The sequence below is a fragment of the Impatiens glandulifera genome, chromosome 8, assembly GCF_907164915.1.
Source record: "Impatiens glandulifera chromosome 8, dImpGla2.1, whole genome shotgun sequence".
Taxonomy (NCBI): Eukaryota; Viridiplantae; Streptophyta; class Magnoliopsida; order Ericales; family Balsaminaceae; genus Impatiens; species Impatiens glandulifera.
In genome coordinates, this window is record NC_061869.1 from 13,804,261 (window position 1) to 13,823,487 (window position 19,227).

Sequence of the window (19,227 nt, forward strand, 5' to 3'; positions counted from 1 at the left end):
AATTCTTAGATTTATAATTAAGTCTCATTTCTATCAACCAAGTTATAATTACCAAACTGAGGAAAAGGACATGGCAGCAAATTAATGAACAGAAATCATAAACCATAACCACCATCTCTATAAGATATCCATGGCTGCTGCACCTCCATAGTAACAAGCCATCCAGTTCAAGAACATCAATTTGCTAGAGGAAAATGGAGCTTAATTTGCTTCGACTCTTCTTCTTCATTGTTTGCTTTTGCCCGACAATAATGGTCGAGGGTTTAGTTCGTCGCTACAAGTTTGACGTAAGATTACGATTATACATGTTATTTATGTTGCTATAAGGAACAATATTAATAAACAAGTTATTCAAAAACATGTCAATTCTCAATTGATTTAACGTTTTTTCTTCTTATTGACGACTTTCGCAGGTGGTGATGAAGAACACAAGTAGACTATGTTCATCAAAGCCCATTGTCACTGTCAACGGCAAATCTCCGGGGCCTACTCTTTATGCGAGGGAGGATGATACGGTTCTTATAAGGGTGGTAAACCATGTAAAGTACAATGTTTCCATCCATTGGTAAGTAACCCATGTAACTTATTTATTATAGTCAACAATGTAATAAATTTGAATTTGAAATAAACTTGGTTTTACATAATCCTTAAGAATTTGTGCTTGGGTGCAGGCATGGTATCCGACAACTTCGAACTGGATGGGCAGATGGTCCAGCATATATCACACAATGTCCAATTAGACCGGGGCATAACTATTTGTACAATTTTACTATAACTGGCCAAAGAGGAACCCTTCTTTGGCATGCACATATCTTGTGGTTGAGGGCCACGGTGCATGGTGCCATCGTCATTTTACCTAAGATTGGTGTGCCATACCCTTTCCCGAAACCTCATAAGGAAGTTGTCGTTGTATTAGGAGAATGGTGGAAATCGGATGTCGAAGCGGTTATTAACGAAGCGATTAAATCAGGGTTGGCACCTAATGTTTCGGATGCTCATACTATTAATGGTCATCCAGGACCATTGTCAAAATGTTCTTCACAAGGTAACTTTCCAAATTAATAGCTTCGAAAACGATTTCTTGATCTAGATCAAAACAAAAAAGAGTACATATACTTTTAAAGTTGTGTTTCACTAAGGTCGGTTTCAAAATATAATATCATCGAGATCCACGTACAATGAGGAATTTTTTTCTGAAACATATGGAGCTTGTTTAATCAAGATGTTTTTGTTTTCTTAAATTTTTAACTAATTTTTTTAATTTTTATGAATTATTTTTTCAACACATCAATGTCATTTTAACCATGCACCCAATTATTCATTTTATCAATTAAAATATTTTTAAATATCTTTATTAGATATTTAACCAAAATAAAAAGTATTTCAAAAGAAATTATCAATGTTTTCTCTTTCAAACACAAAACACGACTCCAACTCGAGCTCAAGTGCAGAGGCGGAGCCACGCTTGGGCTAGGGTGGGCTCCAGCCCCACCTAAATTAAAAAAAATGCTTGGATTAGGGTGGGTTCCAACCCACCTATACTAAAAAAAAATGGGGCAAATTAAGTGAATAAACAGGATAAATGAGTCAGCCCTAGGTAATTTTTCTTTCTGACTCCGCCACTACTTAAGTGTTATTAAGTGTTTTCAAATTAGCCAATCTCATGCATGCTAAATTGTCTAACGTTGAAACTCAATTATAGAAGGATTTAAACTAAGCGTGGAGGTAGGAAAAACATACATGCTTCGAATCATCAACGCTGCGCTCAATGAAGAACTATTCTTCAAGATCGCCGGCCACCAACTAACTGTCGTCGAAGTCGACGCTACTTACGTAAAACCCTTCAAAACCGACACCATAGTCATTGCCCCAGGCCAAACAACCAACGTTCTTATCTCCGCCAATCAGGGCTCAGGAAAGTACATGGTCATAGCCTCCCCATTCATGGACGCTCCAATTGCGGTAGACAACACCACGGCCACCGCAACACTTCACTACTCCGGAACCCTAGCCACGTCCTCCACCAGTTTCGTCTCATCACCACCCAAAAACGCCACCCCTGTAGCAAACAAATTTGTCGATTCTTTAAGAAGTCTAAACTCGCGAAAATATCCAGCTAAGGTTCCTTTGAGCGTTGATCAATCTTTGTTCTTCACTATCGGACTCGGGGTCAACCCATGCCCGAGTTGCAAAGCGGGTAATGGAAGTCGGGTCGTGGCGGATATCAACAATGTCACGTTTGTCATGCCAACTACTGCCCTTTTACAAGCCCATTTTTTCAATATTAAAGGAGTTTTTACGACGGATTTTCCGGGGAATCCTCTTGTAGTTTTCAATTACACGGGAAAACAACCGACGAATTTGCGAACCGTTAGTGGAACGAAAGTATATAGACTTCCTTATAATGCGACGGTTCAATTGATTCTTCAAGACACTGGAATGATTTCCCCGGAGAACCATCCAATTCATCTTCATGGGTTCAATTTTTTCGTGGTGGGAAAGGGAATAGGAAACTTTGATTCGAAAAATGACCCAAATAAATTCAATTTAGTGGATCCGGTTGAGAGGAACACAATTAGTGTGCCTTCGGGTGGGTGGGTTGCTATAAGATTCAGAGCCGACAATCCGGGTAAATAAATAAATATGGTAAATAAGTTATAAGAAAATGATTTTTTTGTTCTTCTTTTAATATATGTATTGTGAACTTATTGTAGGTGTATGGTTTCTACATTGTCATCTTGAAGTGCATACAACATGGGGATTAAAGATGGCTTTCTTGGTGGATAATGGGAAAGGACCAAATCAGTCTCTTCTTCCTCTTCCTAAAGATCTTCCCAAGTGTTAGTGATTGGGGTTAAATTGGTCAAACCACAATTTTGGTTAAAGCCCAATTACAATCTCTAAGATTCACTCTTTTTTTCAATGTATCCCCTATACAACTTTCCCTTATTTTTGACTTTATGCAATGTAAGTGATATTATTTTTTTTAAAGGAAAACAAGATAAAGGTTTTATTATTATTTTTGGGATTTTGATAACATTGTCTTAACTTGCAGAGAGGTAATGACGGTTGGATCAATCAAAGTTCAAATTCTTCGTTTTGAATACCTCATCATACTTGAGTTCTCATATTGAACTTCCATATAAAAATAATTTAACATTTATGTTTTCTCATCCAATAAAGGCAAAAGGAAGTCAATTTGCATTTCTCATCCAATAAAGGCAAAAGGAAGTCAATTTGCAGCAATTGTATATATGTGTGAATTGGCTTTTACTATCTACCCTATTTGGGTTGAAAGGAACGGACCATCGACTCAACATCCTCAGCCGAATAAAAAACATCACGAGTCAAGAAGAAGGACAAAAAGAAGAAAACTAAAGGCAAAAAACGAAAAGTAGTCAGAAACTTGATTTAAACAACTTTTAATGATTATTACAACCTAGAACATCAGAGGTCTCAACGACCCGCTCAAGAGAAAGAAACCAGGAGAGTCATTGAAAAGAACAAATCACAATTATTGGAATCTTCGAGACCAAAAGTCAAGCTGAGTAATGTTGAGAACATTGGTTCAAGGTGCTTCGAGGGCGACTAAAAATTTATTCACAACTCCAACAATAGATAAGGTCGAATTCGGGTCGGCTGAGACTCTAACATGGTGGATGTCAAAGAAACCCATAACAGCTCAAATCCAACAATAGATCTGGTCGAAGTCAAGTGCAAGGAAAACACTCAGCCTTCTCAACATTGCGATCGTATACGGTGACAACTCAGTTAGTAGCAGAAGGGCGCACTGGAACAACCTTAGAAACCACATCGATGACAACAAGCCTTGGACTATTTTGGGCGACTTCAACGTTACAAGACATGTCAATGAAAGACTCCTGATTTCTGAGTTTTTCCAGGGTATGCTTGCCTTCAACAACTGTATCAGAGACTTGGGTTGCATCGAACCAGCCTGCAAGAAACTTCTTTACTTGGTCATCCATGCGTGGTAACGACCACATGAGAAAAAACCGAATCTACGAAGAGCTAATCAATGGAAACTGGGCCATCCAATTCCCGAAAACCCACATCCAAGTCCTTAGTTCAAGAATCTCCTACCACTGCCCCATCATGATCTCAACCTGATCCCAAAGAAGTCCTCCCCTGAAAGGATTCAAAATTTCCGTCCCATTTTATGTTGCAATATTACTTATAAAATTATTTCAAAAATTATTACCAAAAGTTTCAAAACGGTTATCTCAAAACTCATCAGTCCCGGGCAATCAGCTTTCATCCTTGGCAGGTCCATCTCCTATAACATCTTACTCATGTAGGGTCTTTTTAAGGGATACGATAGGAAGTCCACCTCACATCGTGTGGCTTTTAATGTGGACATCCAAAAGGCTTTTGACTCCATTAATTTGAGCGATATTCACGATTTCTTAATTATCTCTGGTTTCCCTTGTATTTTTATTGACTGGATTATACAACATGTCTTGATCCCCCACTTTACTGTGAGCGTTAACGGTATCCATGACGGGTTTTTCGAAGGGGAAAACGGGGTTAGGTAAGGGGATCCCCTCTCCTCCTACATTTTCAATTTTATCATGGAAGTCTTTAAGTGTATTACTAAAATGCTCCTAAAGTACCTCCCTTTCACTCACCACCCATACTACAAGCAAAAATCTATCACTCATATATGTTTTGTAGACAATCTCTTCATCCTGGTGCATGGTGACGCTGACTCCGTTACAACTATCAATGAGGCTCTCACCATTTTTTTTAATGTTACAGGTCTCAACATTAATCAAGGTGAAAGTCTTTCTTTATATGGCGGTGTCAAGAAGGAAACAAAGCCAACATTTTCAGGATCATGGGAATCGATGAAGGATCGTTCCCTATCCGATACCTGGGCATCCCGCTCTCCTCTAAAAAACTTCAGATCTCGTACTGCCGACCTCTAATTGAAAAGGTAAAGAATGTTATTTTGGGATGGGCTACTAAAAGACTTTCTTGTGCATGTCGTATTGAGCTGGTTACTAGAGTCGCTATGGGTATTATCGGATACTAGGCCCAAAAAATCATTCTCCTGAAAAAGTCATGAAAGAACTAGATCAGCTAATGAAGAATTTCATATGAGGGACTCAAGGACGCGGAGGAAAAAAGATCAAATGGACGGACACCTTCAAGCCCAAAAAAGAAGGCACAATCAACATCAAGGACAATATTTCATAGAACACAACTCTCACTTACAAGCACTAGTTCTGGGCGTTGGAAAAGAAACAAGACTCACTTTGGGTCAAATGGGTCCACTCTAGGTTCATCAGAAAAGACATCAGCATCTGGACATGCAAGATCCAAATGGAGATGGCGTGGTCCCTTAAAATATTCTAAAGCTTAGAGACAGTGTGGGCAAGATGATCAACATTTAAATTGGCAATGATAATGGCACTATGTTTTGGCATGACCCCTGGTTCGAAAACAAACATATCCTCCATAATAATGTTTTCTCAATCACTTGAATCAGGCGAAAGTGTCAATTGACCACAGTTCACGAAGTCAATAACGACGATTGAAACAAATTTCTAAGGACTATTCCAGAAGGTGCGAGAGTCATTAACGCGCTTTCATCCTATCATGTGAATAATCATGAGGATTGTCGTGTTTAGAGTGTTGAGAACAATGGTAGGTTTGACTCGAGATTTTCTTGGGATTGCATTTGTGATCGTGGAGACGTTGTCCCATGGTCCCACTTAGTGTGGTCTACCAAAGTTATCCTAGACACTAATTCATCTTATAGTTTACCTTTCGCGAGAGGCTCAACACTTGTGATTGAATCAAGAAGTACATCAACATCCCGAATACTAATTTCCTCCTTTGCTTGGGAAATGAGGAGTCCATTGAACAACTCCTTGGGAACTTCCCTTTTTCCTCCTTGCTTTGGAGCAAATTCTCACATATGGATGGAGATGAACGCTATAACCTTTCAAGAGTCCGCAACGATGTAGATACGGTCTAGAATGATATTATCACTGACGAAAACTTCTTCATCCGAACATATTTTCATATGCGAGAAGAATTGATTAATTTGTCAAAATTGGAATATCGCTTATGAGAAAGTCACCATCACCACTGATTGCATGGTGCTTTAATTCTCAATGTCATTTGTCGTTTGTCATTTGTCATTCATCATTTGTTTTGTTTATTCCTCATTATTGTCCTTCATTTAGTTGTTTATTTCCGCTTTCTCTTGAACTCATGTAACTCATTTTCCCTTGTGTGACTTTTTATTTAAATAACACTACGTCGTCTTTCTAAAATAAGAGTTAGAAGAAACGTGGATGAAGTGCGAAAGGATATCGAGTTTGATTGCAGCTCCCTCATGTGAATATGGAGGCGTATTCCTCTTGCGAATGTGGAGGCGTATTCCCACAAGTGAGCAAAATTGGAGCTTATTCCAAAGTTAAAAGATCTCATACGATGAAGTCACTCAATTAAAAAGTTTTAAGGCGAGATGAAAATTTAAAGTTTGTGTGTCTTGTAATAATGTCATGAATTATTGTTTGTATGTTTGTCCTTTAATTCTGTTTTTCTTTTGAAAATCAAGAGTAGGTGTGTCTAGCTAGCTTGATACAACGACATTTTTTCCTATTTTCAAGTTTTTTTTTTATGAAATGGAAATTTGTTGTTTTACAAAAAAAAATATGGATAGGGTGTTTTAATAATTTACTTAAAAATATTTAATTGAGGGTCATTGTGATGAAATATGATACTTTTTATATAAAATAAAAACTTTAAAAATATCAAAATATTATAAGGATATAATTAGAAAAAAATATTTTAATATTTTGAGTAATGAATTTAGTGATTTGATTAATAAAAATAAAAATAAAAATAAATAATAATTAAAACTGACCAAAATACGAAAAAGATGAATAAGTGACTAAATTTATGTCAATATTTTTATTTTATTTTAATGGTCGGAGGTGAAACTATATATTTATTTTTAAGTAATTAATTTTATTATATATTGATACTATTTAATAATTTATGAGTCTTAGTAGGGGAAACGAAGTTATAACGAAAATAAGTCCACAAATTCAACGTGGTTTGTCACATGTACAAGAGAGAGAAAAATGTCTAAATTCAATTCCCGCGCTCGTTGATCTCAAATCATTTATCTCTCTTGACTCTCGTCGACGAAAATCGTCTTCAAACCCATAACCCTAGATTTATTCATTGCATTTATACAAAACACAAATTTTTTCGCAGAGATGGTATATTTTTCAGCTTTAGTTATACAAAACATTTATTTTTTATTTTTATTTTGTATAGATAACGAAGTTTTTCAAGTTTAACAAACCCTAAACCATTTTTATGTTCAGGAACCCAGAAGATGAAGCAATGAACAAATCGTCCGTTGAACTAAAAATGTATTATTACTTTTGTTGTTCTGCATTCTACATAAAAAAGTCTCGAACATAGCCATGTTCGGGACATTTTGTAGTTCAAATAAAACCTTTATAATGTCTATATTTAAAAAAACTTTTATAATGACGTTTTCGAACTAATTTTTCAGCCAAATTCCCAATATTAATTGGAATGACATTTTCCTCCAAAGAAAAAGTTTGTGAATTCTATAAATCATATGCCCAATTAACTAGATTCGACATTTACAATGTATGGACAATATGGTGTAGATAATAAGCAGAAATACTTCACCATTGCTTGTTCCAAGAGTTGTATAAAAATATCGAGGTCCAAAAATCTTTTGAAACCTAGACCTACAACTAAGACAAACTGTAAAGCTAAGATTAATGTAGTTATTCAGATGAAGGGGAATTTATGATAACAATTGTATGTCATGAGCACAACCATACATTAAGCTCTGGAAATATACAACATATTAGATCCTGCAAAATAATAGACGTAAATACGAAAAGGAGATTGAAATTAAACGATGAATTTGGAATAACTTTGTCCAAAACTTTTCAATCGTTTGTAGCGGAAACTGGAGGGTATGATAACCTGATTTTTTTATGAGAGAACATGTAGAAATTATATTACAAAAGCTCTAAGGTTGATGTTAGGGAGTGGAGATACTGAAGAACTTTGTAATTATTTCTTAAGAATGCAAAGTAAGAACTCTAATTGGACAAAGAATCCCGAATTAAAAACGTGTTTTGGGCAAATAGAAGGTGTATGGGTTGCCTATGAGTATTTCTCTAATGTTATTACTTATGATACAACCTATTTGACTAATCGCTATGACATGCATTTTGCTCCATTTATCGAGTTCAATCATCATGGTCAATCAATTTTACTTGAATGTGGCTTATTGTAAAATAAAGATTCAAAGTCTTTCACTTGGTTATTCACAACTTGGTTGACATGTATGCTTGATCGATCTAAAAATGTCATAATCACATACCAATGTCGGTCCATGGAAATTACAATTGAGAAGGTAGTTTCTAAAGCTCATCATCGTTTTTGTTTGTGACATATCATGAAGAAATTTTCTCTAAAATTTAGAAGCCATGCTGAATTCAAACTAATAAAGAAAATATTGAAAGACATTGTATACAACTCCATTACTATTCAACAATGCGAAAACAATTGGTTGAGACTAATAAAAGATTTTTAGCTGAAAGATAATGAATGGTTGCATTCTTTATTTTTGAAAGATCTAAATAGATACCTATTTATGTGAAAGGCTACTTTTGGGCAGGGATTCTCACATTTCAACAGAGTGAAAGTATGAACGCCTTTTTTTGATAATTTTGTGCACTCCAAAACATCCCTCAAACAATTCATGGAGGAATATGATAAGGCTTTGTTGAAGAATATTGAGAAATAAAAGAAATTGGATATTCAATCGTCTAATTCTCTAATACCAATTGTGAGTGATTATGTTTTTGAAAAGAAATTTCAAAACTTCTACAATCAAAATATATTTAAGTTGTTCCAATAATAAGTTAAAGGGTTGATGTTCTGTAATATCTTCGTATTAAAAAAGGAAAGGAGAACTTTTATATTTGAAGTTGATGAGAACATTTTGAGGGTTAATGAAGAATATTTAAGAGATATTATTTACAAAGTGCACTATACCGAACTGGACTACAATGTTAAATATCAATATCAAATGTTCGAGTTCAGATATATTTTGTGTAGACATAGCATGATTGTGTTGAGTAAAATCAAGGTGAATGAGGTACCAATGTATTTTATCATGGACTAGTGGCGTAAATATTTTAAGCATAAGTATCAAACTATCAACAACATTTACGATTCATATATGTTTGTAGAAGAAAAAAACTTTACAACAGTCTAACCGCATTAATTCAAGAGGTTCAACACCTTGGAGCAAAATTTGAAGAAAATTGTTTTGTTTTGCTCAACTACTTAAAACCTTTAAGGAACAATTTATGTTTATGGAACATAATCATGGAATGTCAGACAAAGACATAGAAGTATCTTTAAACAAAGTCACATAAATATCTCCATCAACATTAATTTTGATACACTCTCAAATAGAAGTAAGAGCTCGAGGTCGACCACCAATTAAGAGGAAATAATCTTTCATTGAGAAAATTGTGAGGAAATCGACCACCAACTTGAGATCCCCAAAGAAGGTTTGACTGCATTATTCTTTATCTTTATTATTTATCATGTTATGTTTAGTTAAAGTTTTGTAAATACTTTTTTGTTTCAGCCTACAACTTCAATTCCAACATCAACTCCATAACCTTGGAATGAAAGTTTGAGCATGCCTGATGTACACGATAAAAACCGCTCAACTTTGATCTAGATCTTATATCGTTTAAATTTTTATTATATTTATATTTTATGGGGAATTTTTTTTAATGATATCCAAAAAATTAAAACGATGAAAATATAGACTTTATAGCCAATCCCATAACTAATATTCCCGTCGAATCTTGTCTAAGATTGTGGTTTTAATGGATGGTTGACATAGGTATTTTTTAAACTTTTTTCGATTAAGAATAATATCATGAATAGAGAGTCCTCACCTAAATTTTAAATTGGGAAAAATAATTTAGGTGTATGCACGCCATAATTAGAGATTTTTTTCCGAGCTCGGTGCTTGATTACGTGTGGAAAATGACTAAAAAACGTTATGTCCCACAACCCTGGTGTGTTTCAACTCGAAGCTCTACGACTTCTGCATGAGATATCTTTGTGAAGTATTTGTGGAGAGCTTCCCAGAGAAATTCATTTGTTTCCATAGACTTGTATAAGACATGGATCGAGGTATCAAATAATACATCAGGGTTCATTTTCTATTGTTGTTATGATGTTGCTACATCTGCCAAGACTTGTGTGGCTTTTGCCATATTCTGTGTAGATATAGCAATAATCATTAATGCATTAGTAATAATAAAGGAGGTTAATACCGGCGCAGGTTGCTCTTTCTCAAGTTCACGTGCCCTTGACCATCCACACCATGCTTTGACAACTGAGGTTCATCCTTTATAATTTAAGGCGTTGCTTCTGCTATCTAAGGCGACACCTCATCTGCCACTGTCTCAGGCTCATCCTGGTGGGTGCTTAGAATTGGAAGGCGTTCAACATCCCTTTAGAATCCGAACCATCTTCTTCTCAATTCCTTTTCCATCTTACTATTCAACGTATTGTCATCCCAACATAAAAATATCAGAAATAGTCGTTCGTAAGGTAGTTGGAGTTCAGGGTCCGCAACTAGGGATGTAAATGAACCGAGCTGCTCGCGAGCTATTCGAATCTCGGCTCGACAAAAAGCTCGTTCGAGCTCGTTCGTTAGTCTTAACGAGCCGAGCTTGAACTTCTCGATATTTGGCTCGTAAGCTCACGAACATGTTCGTTTATAGGCTCGCTTATAAGCTCGCGAACAAGTTCATTTATAGACTCACAAACACGTTCGATTATAATATTGTTTAAATATAATTTGTAAATTATTAAAAAAATAGTAATATATAAATATATATTATAATAATTAATATTATTACATGATTATATTTATATTAATATAATAATAACATATAAAGCTATAATTAAACTTAGGGTTAATAAATAGAGCTTTCTAAACGAGCTTTCTAAACGAGCTTTAAACGAGCTTTCTAAATGAGTTTTAAACGAGCTTTCTAAACGAGCTTTAAACGAGCCGAGCACGAGCGGCTCGTGAGCTCAAATAAATCCATACGAGCCGAGCTCGAGCCCAAATATATACTAGACGAGCCGAGCTCGAGCATGATACTGTTCGGCTCGGCTCGGCTCATTTACATCCCTATCCGTAACCCTATCCATGTAGCACAACTAAAAACAATATTCAATATGTTAGAACATTTACATTTGAATAAACCACCGAATTAAAGTACTGCTATTTGACAATGATTACTTACAAAGAGAAATGTTTGCGGTCCATGAAAATGACTTTTTCATTTATCTGCACTTCATACAAGCGTCAACTAATCCATTAATTGAGAATTATCACCAATTCAATTTTTGGATATTATTAACATCAAATAGAGATTTCAAGATTTTAAACATACAAGTACAAAAATTGGGTAAGAGAAGTGTATATAAATTAATGATGCTTTGAAATGTAAGTTTTAGAATTAACTTTATACCTGCATGATTGATTCTACGAGGTCTAGAGAAAGCTGCTGACAAAATAAACTACAAAGTCTATCTTAAAATAATTGTTAGTTGCTCGGTTCTTTAGAATCTTCTCTGACATTTAGGTTGTTTTAGGATCACTGTTGTTTTCTATGATTTCCTCATCGTCTCCTCCACTCCCTCAACTTATCATCATATTTGGGGTATATTGTCTCGTTTTCAATCGACTCTACAATTTCAATTTCCCCTATAGAGATGTCCAATACGCACTAAACATCCTCTTTATTTATTTTGACTTCCTCGCCATTCCGTAGGATGATTGCATACTTACTACAGCCGAATGACTTGACGAGGTGTTGAGAAAGTTCGCCCAGACATTTTGAAAGACCACGTGATAGAAGTCCTCCAAAGCCTATGGCTTTCACGGACTCTTTTTTTTCATACGATAATTATTGAATTAAATTGTAAAGGCACATTGACGAGGTCCTAGTCAAAAATATGTTGTGACTAAATTTTTGTCTTTTGGGGGAGCGAGTTGAGGGAGCTACACCCTTGATCTTCATGTGTAACTGTTGTGGGCAACCGTGATAATTCTGTTGTCGAGGGCGACAACTCTGTTGTCAAGGGCTGACGGTTCCTTTTGTATACTCTAAAAAAAGGATAAAAATACTTAATTACTTATTACTTAGTTTGATTGATAAAATATAAAAGTTAAAAACAAGTTATGATGGACCAATATTACACTGCCACAAATAAAAGGATGGTTATATTTATTTTGAGATAATCATGAATGCAAGCAAACTCCATCTCATAATGATGTTATATAGTCAATTTTATGAATTTTTATATATTTTATTTTTAAGAAACTAGCAATTTGCACCATTAAATTACGAATGGATTATTACATGAAATAATGTAATGACTTGTTAGAAAAATAACATAATATAATTGTGAGTTATAAAAATTATCACCACCACATTTTGTTTATAAAAATAATGGAATTTCATGACAATAAAGATTATAGTGAAAAATGGTTAAACAATAATAAATAATCAAATTTCATAATTGTCTCAAACTATTCGAAAAAAATATCCCGAATATTGTCATGTTCGGAACAAAATATCCTGATTAAAAACAAAAAACAAAATCGGGTTACTGTTTTAGCTCAAGAATGACAACTCGAGTCTAATGTAGATAGTTTCTATATGTTCCTAAGAGTATTTTGAAATAATCATCAGACGATTTAATCAAGGTTGGAACAATTCATAAAATTTGTGTAACTCTGGGGTTTGAGTTGATGATGGTTGTTTAGGTAGACTATATTGCATTTGGATGTTTGGTTTTCATTCCTGTAGATTAGAGTGAGGTTTCCATAAATTTAGAAATCAAATTCGGGTCGAAATAGACAAAATTCACTTTTTCGGCGAAAAATTGAAATTTTTCATTTTTCATACTTAATATAACTAAAAGAAAACCATGTTTAGGATAAACCTAACTAAAAGAAAATCATTTTCAAGAACTTACCTTTGAGTCTTTTCGACAGACTTGGATGTAGTTGCAGAAATCTTATTCTCCTAAAATGTAAAATAAACAAAGAGACGATAGAAACATAGGGTCAGTGACATGTTATTGTTACTCAAATCATGTTCGAGAACTTGAAGACTTACCATTTTCGAACTTGTAAACTGAAGAAGAGACGCGGAAGAAGGAAGAAATCGTCAAAGTCGTCGAAGTCGCGGAAGAAGGAAGAAATCGCCGAAGTAAGCGAAAAAGAAGCTGGAGAAGAGGCGGGGGGAAGAAAAATAATACAAAGGGACAAAAAGAAACTAATAAATAAATAAATTTAAATTTAAATGGGCAATGACGTGGAAGAGAACGTCGAATTTGTGGCCTTAATTTTGTTATAGCATCGTTTACTTTCACATATTCTCAATTATATATATATATATATATATATATATATATATATATATATATATATATATATATATATAAAAAAAATTCTAAGTGTTGGATGTGGGTCAATTGCGAAGGTTTTTACAAAAACCTTTGGTTTTGAAATCCCGGGGATTTTTAATTACGAAGGTTATTCAAAGAACCTTCGGTTTTACCTTTTTTGAAATTCTCTTTTCCAAAGGTTTTTGTAAAACCTTCGGTTTTGGCTCAATTAAAAATATGAAAACCGAAAGTTATATGAAAATTTGGCATCTACCTCTATAAACACAAACCCTAACCCTTCTCTTTTTTCATTCCACCCCCCCTTTCTCTCTCTCACGCGCCGCAGCCGCCTCTTCCACGCCGGTTCTTCTTTTTCGCGTTCAGGTTTGTTTCATTTGGTTTTTTTTTGTTTGTTTATTATTAGATTTAGATTTATTTTTTATTATTATCTAGATTTAGTAGTTTAAATTATTTGTTTGTTTCATTGATTTAGATTTGTCTATACGTTATTGTTTAGATTAGATTTAGGTTAGTTTGTTAAATATATGTTAGTTTTGTTATTTTGTTTGATTGAAGTTATATATAGATTTAGGTTATGGTTATTTTGTTTGATTAATATATATATTACATATATCTGAAATGCATTTAGGATGGGTGATTCATGGAATAGTCTTCGGCGTACACAGGAGAAACGGCCTCCGTGTTACCAGAATTTGCTAGCACAAGCAGAAATTGCGACATGTGAGGAAGAGGTGAGACAGATGACGCTGGAAATGGAGCAAATCCGATTGAGGGATGTGGAAAGAGGCCGATTGCTGAGTGAAATTAAAGCGGACAGGGCTGAAATGGCCCAGAGATTAGAGAATCTCGAACAGGAACTTGTATTGTTGAGGAGTCGACTGAATCAACCACCCCCCCTCCCACCCATCTAATAATTTCTAGATTAATTATGTGTTTATTAGTTTTTCCGTACGAACGATGACAATATTTTTATGTGTTTTGTTTTAATATTCATGAATTATTATTATTATGTTTGGTTTGGTTTTAATATGTTGTTAATGAATTATTTTATTTTTGTTTACTTTTCACCTTTTTTAAAAAAAAACACCATGGCCAAAATCGAAGGTTTATTTGAAAACCTTCGGTTTTGACCCTCGTTTAAAAAATCTAAAAATTTTCTAAAGGTAAAAACCGAAAGTTTTCAGATAAACCTTCGGTTTTGACCCCTACTTAAAAAAATCTAAATAATTTCTAAGTATGGGGAAGGGTAAAAACCGAGTGTTTTCAAAAAACTTCGGTTTTGACCCCTATTTAAAAAAATCTAAAACAATTCTAAGTATGGGGAAGGGTAAAAACCGAAGGTTTATTGAAAACCTTCGGTTTTGACCCCTGTTTAAAAAAATCTAAAAAATTTCTAAGTATGGGGAAGGGTAAAACCGAAGGTTTATTTGAAAACTTTCGGTTTTGACCCTCGGTTAAAAAAATTTAAAAATTTTCTAAGTATGTGGAAGGGTTAAACAATTGTTAACATAGTTGAAACCGAAATTCAGCTTAGCTTATGAATCAAACTTAACCAACAGAGCTATACTATATTCATAATAAAATAAGATGACAATCCAAAATCTTCATATATAAGTTATAGAATTTTGCAAAAAAAAAATGTCACAGAATTTGTAACCTAAATTAACTTAAATAAATTCCATAAGAGAAAGAATGAACTTTATGTGAAAGGCAAGAAAAATTAGATAGAATAATTCTTAGATTTTGAATTAAGTCTCATTTCTATCAACCAAGTTATAATTACCAAACTGAGGAAAAGGACATGGCAGCAAATTAATGAACAGAAATCATAAATCTTAACCACCATCTCTATAAGATATCCGTGGCTGCTGCACCTCCATAGTAACAACTAACAGCCATCCACTTTCAAGAACATCAATTTGCTAGAGGGAAATGGAGCTTAATTTGCTTCGATTCTTCTTCTTCATTGCTTGCTTTTGCCCGACAATAATGGTCGAGGGTTTAGTTCGTCGCTACAAGTTTGATGTAAGATTACTATTATACATGTTATTTATGTTACTATAAGGAAAAATATAATAAACAAGTTATTCAAAAACATATCAATTCTCAATTGACGTTTTTTCTTCTTTAATGACGACTTTCGCAGGTGGTGATGAAGAACACAAGTCGATTATGCTCATCGAAGCCCATTGTCACTGTCAATGGTAAGTCTCCGGGGCCTACTCTTTATGCGAGGGAGGATGATACGGTTCTTATAAGGGTGGTAAACCATGTAAGTACAATGTTTCCATCCATTGGTAAGTAACCATGTAACTTATTTATTATAGTCAACAATTATACATGTAATAAATTTGAATGTGAAAATTTGAAATGAACTTGGTTTTACATAATCCTTAAGAATTTGTGCTCGGGTGCAGGCATGGTATCCGACAACTTCGAACTGGATGGGCAGATGGTCCAGCATATATCACACAATGTCCAATTCGACCGGGCATAACTATTTGTACAATTTTACTATACTGGCCAAAGGGGAACCCTTCTTTGGCATGCACATATCTTGTGGTTGAGGGCCACGGTGCATGGTGCCATCGTCATTTTACCTAAGATTGGTGTGCCATACCCTTTCCCGAAACCTCATAAGGAAGTCGTCGTGTATTAGGGAGAATGGTGGAAATCGGATGTCGAAGCAGTTATTAACGAAGCGATTAAATCAGGGTTGGCACCTAATGTTTCGGCTGCTCATACTATAATGGTCATCCAGGACCATTGTCAAAATGTTCTTCACAAGGTAACTTTCCAAATTAATAGCTTAGTCAAATTAATTATTCAAAAAACGATTTCTTGATCAAGATTTAAACAAAAAATAGTAGATATACATTTGTGTCTCACCAAGGTCGGTTTCAAAACTTAATATCATTGAGATCCACATGCAATGAGAATAATTTTTTATTTGTCTGAAACACATAGAACTCGTTTAATCGCGGTGTTTTGTTTTTCTCGAAATTATTTTTTCATCCAATCAAACATCATTCTACCATCAAAATTACACATTTTTTTTTGTTCATTAAATATTCTTAAAGTTACAACTAAAACTTAAATAACTTACTTTGTTTATAAAAAAAATATATCAAGTTGTGTTCTAAAACTCTCTGTTTAAATCTGAATCAGAATTTAACACAAAAAAAACAAAAAATATTTCGACAGAAATTATCGATGTTTTCTCTTTCAAACACCAAAACACAAACACGCGATACAAACTCGAGCTCAAGCTAGTGTTATTAAGTGTTTTCAAATTGGCAAATCTCATGCATGCTAAATGCTAACGTTAAAATTCCTTATAGAAGGATTTAAACTAAGCGTGGAGGTAGGAAAAACATACATGCTTCGAATCATCAACGCTGCACTCAACGAAGAACTATTCTTCAGATCGCCGGTCACCAACTAACCGTCGTCGAAGTCGACGTACTTACGTAAAACCCTTCAAAACCGACACCATAGTCTATTGCCCCAGGCCAAACAACCAACGTCCTTATCCTCCGCCAATCAGGGCTCAGGAAAGTACATGGTCCATAGCCTCCCCATTCATGGACGCTCCAATTGCGGTAGACAACACCACGGCCACCGCAACACTTCACTACTCCGGAACCCTAGCCACTTCCTCCACCAGTTTCGTCTCATCACCACCCAAAAATGCCACCCCCGTAGCAAACAAATTTGTCGATTCTTTAAGAAGCCTAAACTCGCAAAAATATCCAGCTAAGGTTCCTTTGAGCGTTGATCAATCTTTGTTCTTCACGATCGGACTTGGTGTCAACCCATGCCCGAGTTGCAAAGCGGGTAATGGAAGTCGGGTCGTGGCGGATATCAACAATGTCACGTTTGTCATGCCAACTACTGCCCTTTTACAAGCCCATTTTTTCAATATTAAAGGAGTTTTTACAACGGATTTTCCGGGGAATCCTCTTGTAGTTTTTAATTACACGGGAAAACAACCGACGAATTTGCAAACCGTTAGTGGAACGAAACTATATAGACTTCCATATAATGCGACGGTTCAATTGATTCTTCAAGACCACTGGAATGATTTCCCCGGAGAACCATCCGATTCATCTTCACGGGTTCAATTTTTTTTCGTGGTGGGGAAGGAATAGGAAACTTTGATTCGAAAAATGACCCGAATAAATTCAATTTAGTGGATCCGGTTGAGAGGAACACAATTAGTGGCCTTCGGGGGGTGGGTTGCTATAAGCATTCAGAGCCGACAATCCGGGTAAATAAATAAATAAATATGGTAAATAAGTTATAAGAAAATGATTTTTTTGTTCTTCTTTTAATATATGTATTGTGACTTATTGTAGGTGTATGGTTTCTACATTGTCATCTTGAAGTGCATACAACATGGGGATTAACGATGGCTTTCTTGGTGGATATGGGCAAAGGATCAATCAGTCTCTTCTCCTCCTCCTAAAAGATCTTCCCAAGTGTTAGTGATTGGGGTTAAATTGGTCAAACCACAATTTTGGTTAAGCCAATTACAATCTCTAAGATTCACTCTTTTTTACTCTCTTTTTTCAATGTATCCCCTATCAACCTTTCCCTTATTTTTTGACTTTATGCAAGTAAGTGATATTCTTTTTTTTAAAGGAAAACAAGAAAAAGGTTTTATTATTGTGTACCAATCAAGGAAGTCAAAATAAATAATAATTATCGATCTATCAATTTTTTCGGTTTTTGATAACATTGTCTTAACTTGCAGAGAGGTAACGACGGTTGGATCATAACTAATTTTCTACGTATTTAAAAAATAAATTAATTGGTCTACCAAAGATCTTCGTACAAGACCATTTATGATACAAATCAAAGTTCAAATTCTTCGTTTTGAATACCTCATCATTCTTGAAGTCTCATATTGAACTTCCATATAAAAAAAATTTAATTTTTTTTTAACATTTATGTTTCTCATCCAATAAAGGCAAAAGGAAGTCAATTTGCAGCAATTGTATATACGTGTGAATTGGCTTTTACTATCTACCCTATTTGGGTTGAAAGGAACGGAAGAAGGACAAAGAGTCAGAAAAGGACAAAAGAAGAAAACTAAAGGAAAGAAACGAGAGATAGTCAGAAACTTGATTTAAACAACTTTTAATGATCATTACAACCTGAACATCAGAGGTCTCAACGACCCGCTCAAGAGAAAGAAACCAGGAGAGTCATTGAAAAGAACAAATCACAATTATTGGAATCTTCGAGACCAAAAGTCAAGCTGAGTAATGTTGAGAACATTGGTTCACGGTGCTTCGCGGACGACTGAAAATTTATTCACAACTCCAACAATAGATCAGGTCGAATTCGGGTCGGCTGGGACTCCAACATGGTGGATGTCAAAGAAACCCATAACAGCTCAAATCCAACAATAGATCTGGTCGAAGTCAAGTGCAAGGAAAACACTCAGCCTTCTCAACATTGCGATCGTATACGGTGACAACTCAGTTAGTAGCAGAAGGGCGCACTGGAACAACCTTAGAAACCACATCGATGACAACAAGCCTTGGACCATTTTGGGCGACTTCAACGTTACTAGACATGTCAATGAAAGACTCCTGATTTCTGATCTCTCCCAAGTATGCTTGCCTTCAAACAACTGTATCAGAGACTTGGGGTTGCATCGAA

The 19,227-nt window shown here is 35.0% G+C and overlaps 1 protein-coding gene and 1 pseudogene across 2 annotated transcripts; both read left to right on the forward strand.

The window, feature by feature from the left end:
* The first annotated feature begins 410 nt into the window (after positions 1-410).
* On the forward strand, positions 411-2,918 carry LOC124912477 (laccase-4-like). Of its 2 annotated transcripts, XM_047453103.1 has the most exons (4): positions 411-565; positions 672-1,045; positions 1,706-2,629; positions 2,715-2,918. In XM_047453103.1, exons 1-4 carry the CDS (start codon positions 420-422, stop codon positions 2,843-2,845), a joined length of 1,575 nt encoding a protein of 524 aa, XP_047309059.1. In that variant the 5' UTR covers positions 411-419; the 3' UTR covers positions 2,846-2,918. The 2 variants fall into 2 exon arrangements, with proteins under 2 accessions (XP_047309059.1, XP_047309060.1); XM_047453104.1 differs by lacking the exon at positions 2,715-2,918 and having other exon boundaries at positions 1,703-2,637.
* Positions 2,919-15,495: 12,577 nt separating this feature from the next.
* On the forward strand, positions 15,496-18,045 carry LOC124912478 (annotated as a pseudogene).
* Positions 18,046-19,227: the final 1,182 nt, after the last annotated feature.

What these genes read in the sequence shown, in the direction of transcription:
- LOC124912477 (XM_047453103.1), top strand. Translation starts at nt 420, where the DNA reads ATGAAGAACACAAGTAGACTATGTTCATCAAAGCCCATTGTCACTGTC. An exon ending in TACAATGTTTCCATCCATTG is followed by an intron (nt 566 to 671) that starts GTAAGTAACCCA and finishes GCTTGGGTGCAG; the next exon opens with GCATGGTATCCGACAACTTC. An exon ending in ATTCAGAGCCGACAATCCGG is followed by an intron (nt 2,630 to 2,714) that starts GTAAATAAATAA and finishes AACTTATTGTAG; the next exon opens with GTGTATGGTTTCTACATTGT.